We start from the raw sequence: 17530 nt of genomic DNA on the forward strand, positions 1-17530 counted from the left end.
GAAGGGAAGGAAGGGACCTTTAATGATGGTGCACGATGAGCATTACATACTATTTCAGGGAAGAAAAATTGTACCAAGTGCCATTTAAATTTTCTTGGTGAGAATATAATCACTCAGAATACTTTGAATTTTCTTCACTGATGTGGCAGTGATGTTAGCTTTTCTTCAACTGACAGATGGGCTTTTTTAAACGTGTCCGGCCACCTCAAGAAGAGCAAGAAAGAGAACAGCTTCAACCTCATGAAAATGGTGAAGGAAACTCAGAAACTTAACTGTGATTTTTAAGTTATGCTACATCCTGACCCGTTCGAATCACCAACTTCCTTACAGGTTTCAGTTTCCTTCATGAGGAATTAAATTCCAAGACTGTACTGCTGATGGTGCCCATTGTTTTAACCACAAAATGAGAGCAGTATTTGTGAGCCTTTTTGTTATAATTATGTTCAGACATAGATTTAATACACATCCACTGACTTGTGTTTTTAGGTATTTAAATGATAAAATTTCAAGTGAGAGCTCTTCTTCAATGTACATAAGACAGGTAGTGCCTGAGTTACCACTTTATGTAAAACAGTACCTCCTACGATTATTGTTTCTGATTTTGTATGTTGCGTTTTGTTTGTTGTTGTTGTTGTTGTTTTAAAGCCATCCAAATTCGGGCCTTAGGATCCACATCTTTTGTACAGGTACTTAATGTTAATACACATTACACTACAGTTGCGTTTTCAAGCTACTAACTTTGTAACTGCATGAACTTGATTTTAATATTACCTACATCATAGAACTTTAAAAAAACAAACAAACGTGATTTCATCAAAATTCTTTCCTGTAATAGCAAAGGTACAGTATTGTGTTTTAATATGAAAATTGGGTACATGCTGTTAAATTTTTATTTATATTTAATTCACAGTCCATTTTATTACATTTTAATTTGTATAAGTTGTATTTCAAATCCTTTAAGCCAACCTATACTAAAAATTCGTTCCATAATCAGAAATGCCTCTTATGTGTAATAGTTTAATTTCCACTAAATATCATGGTGCTTAAAGCCATATGGAGTTGGAAATCATTTCCAAAGTACATTTATCCCATTGTATCAGTCTGGCTATTTACAATACAAAAAAGAAAAAGCATTTTAATTAAAAGACTACGTTTGTAGCTCTTTGATAGAGTTGCTTATTAATAGTACGTTCTTAGAGTAAGAATTTTCACTTGGGATTAATTTGTTTTCCCCCGTACATGTATTGTTCCTTATATTTCCAAAACTATTACTGAAAATGGGTCAAGATCAATGAGGAATCTTTACAACTTATAGGAACCTGCACCCAACCCCCCAAGCCCATGGAAAATGCTTAGAATGGAAATTCTCAAAGTAGTTCACTGGTTTCCTTCTAGCAATAGCATGATGCTACTCACGTGGATATGACCTCAGTTGAAGCAAAGTGTAATGTGTAAAACTAGTCTCAGATATCAAGGTGACTTCTAAAGGGTACTTTTATAAGCAATTCAAGTTATTGGAAACCTTTTAAAACTTTCTTAGGCTTATTAACACAAATTACTTTTCTAGGATTTTTTAATAAAAGCTGCATAGGAGGCAAGTTGTAGTTTTATATGCCTGTAGGGTGATGACTTTTCTAGAGGAATGGGTGATTTATTCACAGTTCCTCAAGGCCTGCGGATGACTATTAATTATACCTATTTTTGTGCAATTACGTCATGTTGTACATTGGAAGTTGAGAATTTAATAGCTTTTTAATTGCTGTCTTCATTCGGCAATGATAAGTATTTTCCTTAAATAATTGAATATTTTTCTATGTTTTAAAAATCGAAATTTATCTTGCCATGTCTTGTGTTATAATTCTCTACACAAGTGGCTAAACTAGAATATATTCATAAAATAGAGGCAAATGTAGGTGAGTTATACAAGTTAGAATATTGATAAGACCCTGTATTTAGTTCTAATGAATTTCAAAATTAATAGGTTTTGTAGTATAGATTTTATTAGTAGCTTAAAAGATCTTAGTCGTATGCAATAAGTATTTTTATTACTGATAAATTTAAAACTTTTTAAGAAAAAAATATTTTTATCGTAGAGCCTGCCACAGATGGTTACTAAGTTGGTCTATAACAACTTTTGTCTTACCTGTTTTCCCGCCTAATAGCAGTCATTCCTGAAGATAGATGTTGGATAGAAAGTCACTCTTTGAAAAGAGGGTTACTATTTGCTTTTGCACAATCTATTTCTTTATGGCATCTATCTCAAGGTATAACCTTGTAAAGGAGATTGTGGGATGTTTCATTGGAAATTAACATGCTGTTTGAAATTTCCTTTATGAAATGTAATTTTAAGCAATAGTATTTTCTTTTAAAAAATGAAAATTTATATCTCTACAAAAATATGGTAGAAGTATAAAGCAAAAGCCTACTCTCTAAGGAAAATGTTTGGCAAAATGTTGGGATTCTTTTTACCTTAAAGTGGCCTGTGAATGTATTTGCTTGAAATGTCAAAAAGTAGTCCTATGAAAACTATTTTAATTTTCAAACATTTTAAATACTACTGTGTTTGTGATTTATTGAGAATTAAAATCCATTTAAGTGTAAAATTCTTATAATCTGATTCAGTTTGAAAAAACACATATGAGTGAGGTGTAGAGAATATTTAAAGCATTTGATATTGGTAAAAAATATTGACACTTGTTGATTTCTTATGTATACATTTATTTGAGAATTGAGAAACATTTGTGTGAGGAACATTCTTTCCTTTTCTTCCCTATACCTTTCTCTTATGATTAGTTGTTACTGTAATTCTGATTAAGTTCTTAGTAATTCTGAAGTATAAAACAAGTAAGCAAAGTATTAGTGCCACAATTCTGCCTGTGTTATGAAACTACTTATTCATAGTAAATTCTCATTAATACTTTATATTTATATAAAGAGAAAATTCAAGTATTAGTAAAAGAGACCATACTGGCTTCTTTAAGAGGGCCATAAAGATTTTTGATAATGAATCCTGACCTTAGGAGAGAGATTTATGTGGCAAAAGTAGAGTATCTAGCTGATTTTTATAAGGAAAACAATCTGTAAGTTGGTAGACGTTCCTCTGTTACAGAATGTAGTGCCGAGCTTGGAGAAGAATAAGTCATTCTTGGAATACTTGTGTATGACCATTGCGTATCTCAGTGTCACTTTGTATTCTTGAATAACTTGTATATGTGGTAGTTGGATAAATGAGAAGAATATACAACATTTGAAAATTGCATATAGGATCAAAAACGGTGAATGACTTAGTGTTTTGGAGAGTATCCCTTTTAACTTCTTGGTAGGCTAGTTAGAACGGTGAACCTAGGGGTGTGTAGCATGCATATGTGCTTGTGTTTCATTGTAATTTCTGATACATAATGAACTTTTTGGGAGAGGTACTGAGTCTTCGATTTTTGTTGTCATTGTTCTCAAGTGCAATATAACAATGTAACCAAACCTAGTTAATTTCAGTGTCATTATTAATTTAGTAAACCTAACCTACTCAGAGATTTATTAGTATTTTTGTTAGCAGGAAGGAGTGATTCTGCTATGGATACACAAATGAAGCTATTTACCCCTAAAATGGTCCATTCTACATTCTTTTTCAGGCTGGACATAAACAGTTCCCTACTAGTTTTGAAACACTTTAAAATATCTTAAAGTAACTTGGAAGCTGTATATATCAAATTAATTTGCTACCTAAGTAACATAGAAAGTAATTTTCTTTGTTTAGCTTCTCTTGTGATCACCCACATTGGGTGAGACATAAAATGAGTGTATTCTAAAATGTGTCATTTGCTAACTTGATTTGAGTTAGTGAAAACTGGGACAGTGTTCTGCTTAGTTTCCCATGTGTAACTCGTCACTGTACAATAAACTTGAGCGTGTGGTGCCGCGTTTGGGTATGGCCTTTATACTTGCCTTCTGGGATGTTGTATGTTTTTTAATCACATGAGCCAGCAATAATGCACTAAAAGGGTGACCGCGAACTGGTGACACACCTCTCTGAAAGTCTGAATTCTTAAGAGTTAATTATTTGGAAAAAGATAATACAAGAAGAGCAAAGGAAACCTAATGTGAAAACACACCAATTACAAGTCATAGAATCATAGATATTTAAAGTTTAAGAAGGGTTTCCAATTCCAATAATGGTAGAGAAGCTTGTGTCCGATAACAATGCACAAACTAAGAAGGAAAAAAAAGAAACTTTGAAGACACTGAAGTTACCAAAAGCAGGTGGAAACCAGGGAGGGTTTGACTCTTAAGGAAGGGAACCACGCTTTTCCTTGTGGCTGCTCTCTGTTGTATAGAGAGAATGCAAACAGAAAAATGCCCTCTCATTTCCTGAAATGATGGCACTGCCATCATGACTAGAAATTGAGGGTGAAATCTAGGAAAGGAAGGAGCCACGTTGTAAGAGGGAGAATATTTTCACCTAAAATTCTTGGCCCACCCTGACCCTGATCCTGCTCTAGTGAGACTCCAGAGAGCCCAAAAGGAAAACAACAGCTGGAAGGTTGAAAGAGCTGAGCAGTTATTCCGGCCACTGTCCACTGCAGGAGGAACAAGAGTTTGGAGTTCAAGTCTTACCAGGTGACAGGAGCTTGAGAATACCCCAGTCTTTCCATTAAAACTCCAGAGGATCTATGGCTTAGGAATAAATACTACATCCCAAGATTGATTAATTCACCCTAGGACAAAGGGGAAAACCAAAGGGGCTCGCCCTAACAAAGCATAAAACCAAGCTTCCACAAGTTTAAGGTGATCCACCCATGATTTAATTGTCTGCTGGTAAAGGCAGTTATCTTCAGAGGAACATACCACAACCTAAAGACTACAATGTATCGTCCACAATGGTGTGTGTGTGTGTGTGTGTGTGTGTGTGTAAGTGAAAAGAAAGAAAAATGTGACCCATAGTTTTGAGAAAAATTAGTCAATAGAAACAGACCCACAAACAATTCAGCAGACATTACTTTAAATGACTATGATAAATATGTCAGAGTCTATACAGGAAAACATGGAAGTTTGGGGTGAAAAGGTAGGCATTTCGGGAAAAACTTGGAAACTAATAAAATAGACTCAAGTGGAAACCTTAGGACTAAAAAATACAGTATCTAAAATCAGAAATTCATCAGAGGGGGATTAAAAGTAGAGTAGACAGAACAGAAAAAAGGATCAATGAACTTACATTGATAGAATTCATCCAAAGTGATGTACAGAGGGCAAAAAAAAAAAAGATTTAAAAAATAAAAGCCTCAAGGACCTGTGGGACAATCTAACTAGGTGCACAAGGAGTCTTAGAAAGAAAGGAAAGAGAAAATGGGGCAGACAAAATATTTGAAACCAAAGTTTCCAAATTTGATAAAAAAAATAGCAACCTACAAGACTGGAAGCTCAGTGAACCCCAAACAGGACAATCCAAAGAACACCATCCACCGACACCATGTCAAACTGCTGAACACAAATCAGGAGGGGTTTACCTCACCCCTTCACACTGTTGATGATGCCCAGAAGGTTCCTTACTTGTTCAAAGCAGTAACTGCCAGGATTGGGACCTCAGTTTACATATTCAGATTCCTAGTCCAGTATGCCTTCTGCTGTGCAACACTGCCTAGATTACTAGTTCACAGTTTATAAAATGGATTTGCTATTATCTAGTGAATAGGCTGAAATGCCTGCATATCAATTGGTGCAACACCAATCCTTTTCCAAGTGATATCTTTATTCACTTTCTAACCTGTTCTGAATTGCCTAGAGAGTTATATGGTTAGATTCCCTTTTACCTCCTGGGTCCCTTTCCTTGTCAGCCCCATCTCCTGAAGCATAATAAATATGTAAATTGGTGTTGGTTTAATAAAAGGAGTTTAGATTTTGAATTGGAACTTAGAATAATTTACATTTGTGTTATTTTTTAAAAAACTATCTTGAAGTAATCTCAAAGTTCTACACCATTTCTCAGATGTTGGAGTGTTGAAATGGAATCTTTAGGCATTGCTTTTCAGTCAATCTTGTATTCAGACTATTAACAGTTACTACAAAGTTATCCCTCAAAAGCACTAAGTGATGCACATTATCAGTGGTGGTATTTAACTTGGAGAATTATGCTCTCTACCTGAGTAATAGGAGTTATTCTTGATCTTGTATAGGGTACATGGTGAACTTCCCATAGGCAAGAACGTTCTGATGGCTTATAAATTTTCTCCTCTTTGAACAGTGCAGTTAAAGTTGTTTTTGAGAGGGGTGGCCTGTTGGCACAGCAGTTAAGTGCACACCTTCCGCTTTGGCTGCCCGGGGTTCACTGCTTTGGGACCCAGGTGTGGACATGGCACCTCATGGCAAGCCATGCTGTGGTAGGCGTCCCACATATAAAGTGAAGGAAGATGGGCACGGATGTTAGCTCAGGGCCAGTCTTCCTCAGCAAAAGAGGAGGATTGGCAGCAGATGTTAGCTCAGGGCTGATCTTCCTTCAAAAAAAAAAGTTGTTTTTGAGATTAGAAGTGACATAAACACCTTTAAAACTCAGAGGTATTCTCACCTAATTGGCAGACAAGTGGATGATTTTGCAATTTTCAGTATACTTTAGTGAGGAAACCAAAGGGAAGAGTTTATTAAAGAATGAGCAAATTTCCTACTTCTCAGTATACCAATTTTGACTTTTCGACTTGAGCCTCCTTTATGACTAAACCAGAGCCACACACTTCCCACCATGTGGTGCTAAATTACCAAACTCAACTTCAAGGGTCTTCTCTCAATCACTCCACGGGTATTCAGTGATTGCAAGGAATAGAGACGACCCAGCAGTAACTAGTGGCACGTCGATCCTGCTGCACAGCCCTGGTCGCTCAAGGGAATCCTAAAGCAGCTGCAGCATAGGAGTGACTCAGTAACAGAGCTGAGAATCTGGTTTACGCATCAAACAGAAACAGTCCCTTCTCACCTCTAATTCCCCACAGCCAGTTCTTCCCTTCCTCACTCCATAGCCTCCCCTACATCCATGCAGGCTTGGTCACTGGGTGAGCCTCAGTACTTTCTCGTGCCTTGGACAATGAAGTAGTTTTAAATTACCGCAAGGGCCTTTTGCTCTGAAGGGTCACACATTCAGAGAACCAGGGATTAGGTCATGGGCATCTTTTGGGGGGTGTTATTATGTCTACCACAGTCCACCTCTGGCCCTCAAAGGTTCGCATCAGTCTCATATGCAGAATACATTCAACCCATACCAAAGTCCCCCCAATCAAACCATTACAGCGTCAACTCAAAGACCAAAATCCCTTCTTCATCTCATCAGATTGAATGTCCCTAATCTCATTATTTAAATCATCCAAACTGGGTATCGGTGAGGCTTGGTTTATGATCCATCCTGGGATACGATTCTCTATATGTGGACCTGTGAAACTAAAGAAAAAGTTACGTGCTTTCAACATACAATGGTGCAACAGGCATGTTACAATAATTATAGACATTCTCATTCAAAAAAGGGAAAAAAGGGAACAAAAAAAGGAAATCACTGGTCCAAAGCAATTGTAAAATCCAGCTGAGCAAACTCCATTTGGTTTCAAAGTCTGTGAATAATTCTTTGTGCCTCATGGCTACGCTCTCTGAGTCCTCCCCCCCCCCCCAACCCCCAAGTCTTGAGCCTTTTGGTCTAGGTTTAGCTGGTTCCATCACTTCCTGTCACACATTGGCCTATCCCAGCTGGAATGCCTAATGAACTCTTCTCTACCCAGTCACCAGACTTAGAGCAAATCTGTTGGAGGAAGGAGGATGCCTGAAATGCCTTGGATAAAATTGCCCACGGTTTGACACATAGCACATAATCCATGTGTTCTGACTCAGAGAATCTTAATGATTTACATGCGTGTCACCTGAGAAGGGCTTCTAAACCCAGGGTTTAGTAGCTGTTTGAATGACCTATTTTGGTTAATAATCCCAAACTGTTATTATCTCCAGGAGAATGGATAGTCCTACCTGGGTAAATGATTCTTGTTCAAAGACATACAAATTTTTTTTTTTTTTTGAGGAAGATCAGCCCTGAGCTAACACCTGCTGCCAATCCTCCTCTTTTTGCTGAGGAAGACTGGCCCTGAGCTAACATCCGTGCCCATCTTCCTCTACTTTATATATGGGATACCTACCACAGCATGGTGTGCCAAGTGGTGCCATGTCTGCACCCGGGATCCGAACCAGCGAACCCCAGGCCACTAAGAAGCAGAACGTGCGAACTTATCCACTACACCACTGGGCTGGCCCCTAAAGAAATACAAATTTGAACCTGTTCAACCCTCTTCAACAGTCGGTCCCTTGGTTTTCAAACTCAAATTAAATGGTTTACTAACAAACGAAGGCAGCAGTATTTCAGGAATATTCATAATTTAGTGAAAGAGTTCATCACTAAAACTTACAAATCATATTTTCAAAAAAGCCAAAGTTCTTGCAATTTTTTTTTTTCAAAAGGAGTCTGCCTTCTCCCTCTCACGGCCCACTCTGGCTTCTCCTTTGTCCTGGCTAAGTCATGGTGGGGATCTCTGGAGACAGTTGTACAGGGTCTGCCGGTGACAGTCCATCAGTGCATCATACAGCTCCTCAGTCTGCTCTATGAACTCCTTGTTGGCCTCAGTGACACCCAGCTGTGGCACGGGGTCATCGATCGAGTGCAACTTCTTCATATGTGTAGGGGCACTAGCTGGTGTGCCCTTTTAAGACCATGTGTCCTTGAGGCTCCTTGTCTGGGCTATGTACCAGCACTCACAATGATAACAGTCCTGGGCTTGGTTAACCCAGCTGTTTTCTCATTGGAGAGTTAGCACAAAGACCCTTGAGATCTGAGGGAACACGGAGGCCCTTGGTGGGGGGCGGCGGGGGGCGGAGCATGGGGCTCTGGTCCTTGGAATGCAGGTCATACAGGGACAGTCCCCCTTGGCAAGCATGCAGCCTTTGTTCCTCTGCCTACTTAAGCAAGCTTCTCTCAGGGGCCGGTAGCCGTGTCCATTTCAGTCCAGCTGGCTGCCACTGGACCCTCCCTGTACGGAACTTCCCAATAAACCCTTATGTCTTGTTCGCTGTCTCTAGGTCTTTTCTTTGGTCTCTTGGCAACGTATCGGGCACTGCTCACTCGGCTGGGCATGTGGCGGAACAATATGTCTGCATGGTACTCTGGGTATGGCCACACTGGGAGGAACTGTTGCTGTGGCTGCCTGTGCTCTGGTCATGACCCCACCAGGAGTGGTAGTTCTGGTACTGCTGGTAATACTGGTTGTAGCTGTAACTGCACATCTGACTGTATTCCACCAGCTCCACATGGCTCACGTTAGGGATTGCTATGCTCAGCAGTGCCTGTTTAGACCCCCGCCCCACTGCTTCCTGGCACTTTGTAAGGGTTTGCTTCTGTTCCTGTTCATTGGTAAATTTCCAAAAACTATTGCTTTTTGACATAAAGCAGATAATACATCCTTTCTGACCTCAGAGAATCTTAATGATTTACATGCCTGTCACCTGGGAAGGGCCTCTAAACCCAGGGTTTAGTAGCTATTTGAATCATATGACCCACTTTTCATCTGTGAATTCATCCGTGAATTTGACAAAACCATAGCCCAATGGTTTCACAAAACCATAGCCCTCATCCAAAACCACCTTGCTTTCCTGACAGGAGCGGCAGATGTAGATGAAGAATTCTAAAAGCTTGCCATCATCCACATCTTGGATCAGACCCTCCCCCAAAAGAGGCAGTACTCAGGGCTATTATTTGGTTATTTCCTACAAGTGGCATAGTTCACTTTAAAACATTTTGCAGGTGTGGCTCTTAGATGATGTTTCCCATTAATTTTATGCAAACACTTCCCAGCTGTTGCCAAATCTGTGCATTCTACAAAACAGCAGCCAGCTGGGAGTCCAGTGAGGCTGTTTTGGGTAATTTTGACACTTATCCTGGTCTCCCCTGTGGAGGCAAGGGCTCTGGCAGTGAAGTTCTCATCCACGTAGGCTCCAGGGCACCTATCCGTAGGCGGGCCTCCATAGGATTGTTGTAAACTTTAAAATCAGAAAATATGAGTCCTATTTTGTTCTTATTTTTCAAGATTGTTTTAGCTATCCGGGGTCCCACGCAATTCCATGTGAATTCTAGAATCAGCTTGTCAGTTTCTACAAGGAAGTCATCTGGGATTGTGATAAGGATTGTGTTGATTCGGTAGGTCACTTTGGGGGTATTGTCATCTTAACAATGTTACGTTTCTGATTCATGAACCTTGGATGTTTTTCCATTAATTTAGATCCACTGTAACTTCTTTGAACAAAATTTCATAGTTTTCAGAGTACCAGTTTGCCCTTCTTTTTTTTTTTAGAGATTGGCACCTGAGCTAACATCTGTTGCCAATTTGTTTTTTCCCCAAAGCGCCAGCACATAGTTGTGTATCCTAGTTATAAGTCATTCTAGTTCTTCTATGTGGGATGCCACCACAGCATGGCTTGATTACCAGTGTGTATGTCCTGTCTGTGACCAGGATCCGAACTGGCAAACTTCAGGCCACCTAAGGGGAGCATGTGAACTTAACCACTGAGCCACAGGGCCAGCCCAGTGCTGTTTTGACTACGATTGCTTTGTACTATATTTTGAAATCAAGTAGTGCGATGTCTCCCGCTTTGTTCTTTTTGCTAAGAATGCTTTGGCTATTCACATTCTTTTTGATTCCATATGAATATTAGGATTGTTTTTTCTATTTCTGTGAAAAATGCTATTGGAATTTTGCTAGGCTTTGCATTGAATCTATAGATGGCTTTGAGAAGTATGGACATTTTAACAATGTTAATTCTTCCAATCCATGAACAAAGGGTATCTTTCCAACTATTTGTGTCTTCTTTAATTTCTTTCATCAATGTTTTATAGTTTTCGGTGTACAGATCTTTTATCTCCTTGGTTAAACTTATTCCTAAGGGTTTTTTTTGATGCTGTTGTAAATGGGATTGTTTTCTTAATTTCTTTTTCAGATAGTTCATTGTTAGTGTACAGAAACACAACTGATTTTTGTATGTTGATTTTTGTATCCTGCAATTTTACCGAATTCATTGATTAGTTCTAACAGTTTTGGTGGAGACTTTAGGATTTTCTATATCTAGTACCATGTTATCTACAAACAGAGGCAATTTTATGTCTTCTCTGATTTGGATGCTTTTTTATCTCTTTTTTTTTTTGCCTAATTGCTCTGGCTAGGACTGCCAGTATGATATTTAACAGAAGTAGTCAGAGCGGGCAATTTTGTCTTGGGCAATTTTGTCTTCTTCCTAATCTTAGAGGAAAAGCTTTCTGCTTTTCACCATTGAGAATGACATTAGCTGTAGGCTTGTCATATACAGCCTTTGTTATGTTGAGGTGCATCCTTTTAATACCTAATTTGTTAAGAGGTTTTTGTTTTTAATCATAAAAGGGTGTTGAATTTTGTCAAAGACTTTTTTTGCATCTATTGAGATGATCATATGACTTTTGTCCTTCATTTTGTTACTGTGATGTATCACACTGATTGATTTGTAGATATTGGTGGGGAGAGGGCCTGGAGCCTGGGGCCACAGGGATCGCTCTGACACTGGGGCAGGCCTGGTTTGGGGCCATGAAGGCTGGCCTGGAGGCTGTGTCCAAAGGTGCTAGCCTGTTGCCTGGGGCTCAGGGGCCAGCCTAGCCCTGGGGCAGCCCTGGAGCCTGGAACTGCAGAGGTGGGTTCTTTCTTAATCCTTGATAGCATTCATATTTTCTTTCCAGAGTTATTCGGCTCCCAATAATTTATTTTATCCAATCTTTCTTATGTACACCAAAAGAAATACATTATATATATTACACACACAAACATATGCAGTTGATCCTCATTATTCATGATTCCATATTTCCAAATTTGCCTATTTGCTAAAATGTATTTATAATGCCCAAATCAGTACTTTCATGGTTATTCCTGGAAATGTGCAAAGCAGTGAAAAATTTGAGTTGCCCAACATACATATGCCCAGCTGAGTTCAAATGAGGTGATGCTCTTCCTTCTTTCGGCTCTCATACTAGATACAAGGGTCCTTTTTATGGTCTATTTAGTGCCAGTTTTTTTTTTTCAGTTTTGTACTTTTCATTGGAGATTTTGTTGTTTAAAATAGCCCCCAATTATAGTGCTGAAGAGCTGTCACTGTTCCTAAACCCAAGAAGGCTGTGCTGTGCCTTACAGAGAAAATACATGCATTAGATAAGCTTCTTTCAGGCATGAGTTATAGTGCTGTTGGCTGTGAGCTCAATATTAATGCACTGCAATATATAATAAATAAGGTGTCTTTAAACAGAAACACACATAAAACAAGGTTATGTATTGTTCAGTTGATAAAAATGTTATGACCAGAGGCTGGCAGGAACCAGACTGTATTCCTCCTAGGAGCAATGGTTCAGTATTTGCTAATTTAGTGTTTGCAGTGACTTTATAGAACACAACTAACAAGAAAAATGAGAATTGACTACATATAATATGAAATTTTATATACATTATAAAATATATATAAATGAAACAGAATAAACATGCATACATTAACCAAAGAAGTAACAGCTGACATTTACTGAACAGTTTCTATAGCAAGAAACTCTAATTTTACATTATGTCATTTTTTTTTACCTCTTTTAGGCTCTATTATTTCTCCCACTATACACTTGAGAACACCGAGGCCCAAATCTTTTGTAAATCACACACAAAGCTGTGAGTGGTAGATACCAGAGCAGCCTGATTCCAGGGCTCTCCTCCATTAACCAATAGTTCTGCCTCATAAAATTGATTTATTGATTTAATCAACCAAGTAATCAAACAATCAGTGTTAGGCATTGTGGTAGGAGCTGGAGACACAGCTGTGAACATGATGGCCCTGACCCTTGCGGAACCTACGCTAGTGAGGATATAGGCAAGTAAGTATCCTTTTTAAATAACAGAGTCCTAAGGGAAAATATGAGGTGTCCTGCAAGCTCAAAGCAGGAGTACCTAATCAAAGCTAAGGATGCCAGGGAACGTATCCTGGAGGAAGTCATATCTAAGCTGGACCTTCTGGCTCTATGCGAGCTTGCCAGTTAAAGAGGTGAGGAGCAGAGTTCCAGGCAGAGGAAATCAGTATGTTAAGGTCTAGGGGCAACCCAAATCAGTCTAGTTCAAGGCAATAAGAAAACTCCCTTCTCTCTCTCTGTGTGTAAGTGTTTATGTAAGAAATATTAAAAGATGAGCCTGGGTGGTCAGAGGATAGATTATAAAGGGCTTCGTAAGTCTGTTCAGGATTTTGGACTTTGTGCCAAGAACAGTGGGGTGGGGGGCGGGGGGGTACTGGTAGATTTCAAGCAGGGAAGAATTAATATATTATATATGCATAGTATTATTCTTTGCTTTCTGGTGGCTCTTGTAGTAGTTTTATAAAAATGAAGAAGTTCTAACATTTATGGTTATATTGTACTAAGCATGAACAGTATCATGAATTAGGAAACTGAAAATAACGTCCTAGATCAACTGGCATCTTCCATTTCTTTGTAAATCACACTGACTGACGCGTGAAGCACACGCAGGCGGCAGGATACACCTTCCTGAATATCTGCTTGGTTTTGTCCCCACCAGTTGGTGTGTGTGCTGAGTCAGTTATGCTTGTTCACAAACTTGTTTTTGTCACTTCTATGTGTTATAAGGAATGGATGAAATATAAACTTGAGCAAAGTGCATTTTTCTATGTAAACTAAGTTTAATAGTAAGTGAGTGAGAAAATTGCAAACATTTGGGAAAAAATTGAAAATAGAAGGAATTGGCACTCACATTGTTTGTCAAGAGTCTTTAAGAACGCCTTCCACTTAAACTAAAACTGCAAATCATAGGGGTGCACTGTAATGGTGGTTTATGACTTCAAACCCTAGGATGTGGTTAGATACTCAAAAAAACCCTCAATTTTTAGCCCTACATCAAAAGATTGGTAAATGAATCTGCTTTTACTTATTTTAAGATAAAATAAGCAGTTTAAAATATAATTAAGATATATTGATTTTTATGTTTCTTCACCATCTTTTTTGATTCACCAATTACTAGCCCTGATTGCATCAGATAATATAGATTTGTATATTGCACAGAAATTAGGCATAAGCTGTATGAGCAATGGGGCATTTAAAAACTATGTCAAGACCATGTTGATCGACAAAACTTATTTCTTTAAACAGTCCATAGTACTGAAGGCTTTGACGTCCACCCTCTATTGGGGGCTGTGTAATCAGCGGCTTTGCCTCTGGAGGGTCAGCTTCCGATATGTTAAAGATGACTTGGCCACCATAACACAGAAGGACAGAAATCCTGGAAGCCTTCCTTTCTTCCTGCAAGTCAGGTTTTTGGAGCCATTTCCATTTTCTCCTTTCTTTCAGGCAGAGGTAAATTGGAAGAAAATGCAACAAAAACAGCTTGGTGAGACTAGTGAAGGCTCTCTGCCTTCAGCCTCCCCCAATAGCTCCTGCTCGCATAGGCGAGGCAGAGCCGTGATGGAACAATGGCATTCACTGCGAGAACCCACACTTTGGCATCTGTTTTCCAAAAATTATGTAGCCCCCATACTTTATTTTTGTCTAAAACATCACTAAAAAAGCAATACAAGCTCATGGTAAAAGTTTCAAACAGTGCAGTTAGAGTCACATATTAGAGTAGCTTTGGGGAGACAGTAGCCTCTCTGATTGCCAGTGTTTCCATTTGCTAAATAGGATGAGAGCTAGCTTGTAGGATTGCTCTGAGGATACAAAGAGATAATGCATGTAAAATGCCTATTATTATTATTTTACTTTATGGTTCTATAGGCATTATTTTTATACCATTGATCAAAGAATAATTTTCCACTATTGAGAAGTTTGTTCTTTTCCAGCAAGTTGGAAAGTTTTAATTGCATTTTACTTAAGAAAAGCATGTGGGAGAAACACACAGAAGAATGGTGAGAGTGGAGAGGGATTGTCCAATAGCCAAATCAGCTGAATCAAGAATGATGGTGACTGACCGAGGTCGCAGTCAGATCACATTTACATTAGACTATGAGATGTCCCACAGGCACTCCAAATGCAAAAAGACTATAGTTGAACAAGCTGTGGCCTCTCACCCTATTCTGCAGGCTGTACTACCAGTTAATCTCGATAATGTTCTAAGCAGCCACCCAGGATCTGAATCTGGCAATTTGACTGTTATGCTAGACACACTCATTTCTCTCCTTCTCCCTTCCCCTCCCACCCACCCAACCAGCCAGCCATCTCTGTTGATTCCAGCCCTAAATATTGAATGTCTCACTCATTTCCTCTCTTTTCCAGTCTCAAAAGCCTTGGCCATCGCCTCGTGGGCTTTTGCAAACACCTCTGAACTGGTCTCCTCTCCTCTGATCTACCCTGTGTAATCAATCTTCCATGCTGACAGCAAAATGATCCTTCTAAAATGCAGACTGGTGGCGAGTCTCTTTCCTGATTAATTTCTTTCACTACTTCACAGTCACTTGCAGCGTAAATTTCAATTTCCTTGAAATTTACTTGAATTTATTATAGCATCTAAGGTTATTACAAGAGTTAACATATAAAGAGTGCTTGAATGGTGCCTGGCACATATGAAGTACCATAGAAGCGTCCGCTATTACTTTTTTAGTGACCTGATCTCCAGTCTCCTTTTCAATTTAAAACACTGTCACTCTGTCACAATCATTGCTCACAGTTTTCCAAGCACACTGTGCTGTTAAACTCCTTTGCGCTTTGTGCGAGCGCGCGCGCGCGCGCACCGCCACGCCCCCGCCCCCCATGCTGCTCTACTTTTTAGATGACCCGATTGCTCCCAGCTACGTGTGGAATTCTTATTCTTCTTTAAACTCCACCTTCCCGAGTATTTTATAGCCCCCTTCCGTATCCCACATAATTTCTTCCAATTCATTGCAACCTCTACACGTAGTGTTTCCCCAGTGGCAACCACACACTGGATTATAATTTGCTTGTATGTTCCTCTACCCTAACAGGTAGTGAGCTCCTAGAACGCAGGGGTTGTATCTTGCTTGTTCCAAACACCTGACTAAAGGCTGGCATACTGTAAGCACCTAGTGCGCATTTAGTAGAATATGTTTTGAACAAATGAAAAACTTAGGCTACCAATTATACAAAATGTACGTAAGAATATTTTATGATACAGAAAGAGATTCCCACTTGGGCAGAAAAAGGAAGTTTAGTCAAAATCTGGAGAGCCACAGTTTAATTTCTAGCTAACCAATGATGGCCATGATGAGCAAAGCCTATTTAGTTAGGAGACCCTAGCTTTTTCAGCCACTGATGCGGTAAGTGTTGTAGGAAGGTAATCAACCTATCACCTCTCCTCTACTTCAGGGCCAGGTGGGGGGAATTTTATTCCACTTTGTGCAAAATTTCCCGGAGCCTCGGTAGGGGCTGGAGGGTCTGAAGGTCTGCCAGCCCGCAGAAGGACTCCTTTCTCGTTGATCCTTGGCGGCTTCCGCCCAGCCCACCACCCTAGCACCGCGCGGAGCACTAACCCTCGCAGCAGCCCGGCTGCGGGCGAGAACCGAGCATCTGCTCGGGGCGCCCGGCTCGCCCCGCCCCGCGCATCACGTGCTGGAGGATGCTGCCTTCCCCCTCCTCCTCCTGCTTCCCTCCGCCTCCCGGCCTCCTCCTGCTCCTGCTGAGGGTGTGCGAGGCAGACGGCGCGAGGGGGAGCGTGCAAGCGGGCGCTGCCGGAGCCCGCAGCCCTGGCGCCCGCCGCCGCCCGGAGCCCCGCAATATGCCGCCGCGGCCCTCTGGCTCTCGGCCATGGCGAGGCTCAGCCGGCGCGTCCCTTGCACCCTGCTCTTCGGCCTGGCCGCGGTGTTGCTGAAGGCACAGCTGGTCCCCGCGGCCGCCAGAGCCGAGCTCAGCCGCTCCGATCTCAGCCTCATCCAGCAGCAGCAACAGCAGCAGCAACGGCAGCGGGAGGAGGCTGAGGAGGAGAGGCCAGAGGTGCCTGGGGCATCCTCCACCGTTACTGTTCCAGGTAGGTCCGGGCAGCCCGGCCCTGCCTTTCCATCTCCGCCGGAGAGCTCATCTGGTGTCCCTGGCTTCCTCGCCCCTTCCCTAGATCGCTTCCCATCGCCTGTCCCTACCCATCCCCATCTCCGCAGTCTCCCCAGACTGCCTGGCCAGGACTCAGGCTGTGCTCTGGTTTCGGGAATCTGCCCTTTGGGTGATGAGCTTTCTGGGAAGCGCAGAGCTCTGCAGTAAGGTGGGGAGGGGTCGGGAGGGGTAGGGGTGAGCGACTGCCTCCATTGATCTTTTTCTCTTCCCTCCCTTCTTTCTGAATTCTTCCTTCTGCCCTGGGAATGACTGTACACACACACACACACACTCACACACACACACACACACACACACACACACACACATACATTCTCAAATCCCTTTAGCATTCTACTCTTTATCCTTTTCTCCCCTAGAGACTGAAAAATCTTGCAACAGACACCCACACACTCTTTTTCACCGTCTCGCCCC

General features: G+C 40.7%; 2 protein-coding genes and 1 pseudogene across 3 annotated transcripts in view; 2 read left to right on the plus strand and 1 right to left on the minus strand.

The window, feature by feature from the left end:
- Positions 1-3935, plus strand: part of ITGAV (integrin subunit alpha V) — an 84535-nt gene extending 80600 nt beyond the window's left edge. For both annotated transcript variants that reach the window (XM_023622166.2, XM_023622167.2), the window contains exon 30: positions 177-3935. In XM_023622166.2, coding sequence (XP_023477934.1) covers positions 177-272 — 96 coding nt within the window. In that variant the 3' untranslated portion in view covers positions 273-3935. The remainder of the gene's footprint in view (positions 1-176) is intronic.
- A 4596-nt stretch (positions 3936-8531) lies between these two features.
- LOC138918634 (tRNA selenocysteine 1-associated protein 1-like) lies at positions 8532-16615 on the minus strand (annotated as a pseudogene).
- Positions 16494-17530, plus strand: part of FAM171B (family with sequence similarity 171 member B) — a 63912-nt gene continuing 62875 nt past the window's right edge. The window contains exon 1 of the mRNA XM_001501647.6: positions 16494-17036. Coding sequence (XP_001501697.1) covers positions 16817-17036 — 220 coding nt within the window. The 5' untranslated portion in view covers positions 16494-16816. The remainder of the gene's footprint in view (positions 17037-17530) is intronic.

Source organism: Equus caballus, chromosome 18, assembly GCF_041296265.1.
Source record: "Equus caballus isolate H_3958 breed thoroughbred chromosome 18, TB-T2T, whole genome shotgun sequence".
Taxonomy (NCBI): Eukaryota; Metazoa; Chordata; class Mammalia; order Perissodactyla; family Equidae; genus Equus; species Equus caballus.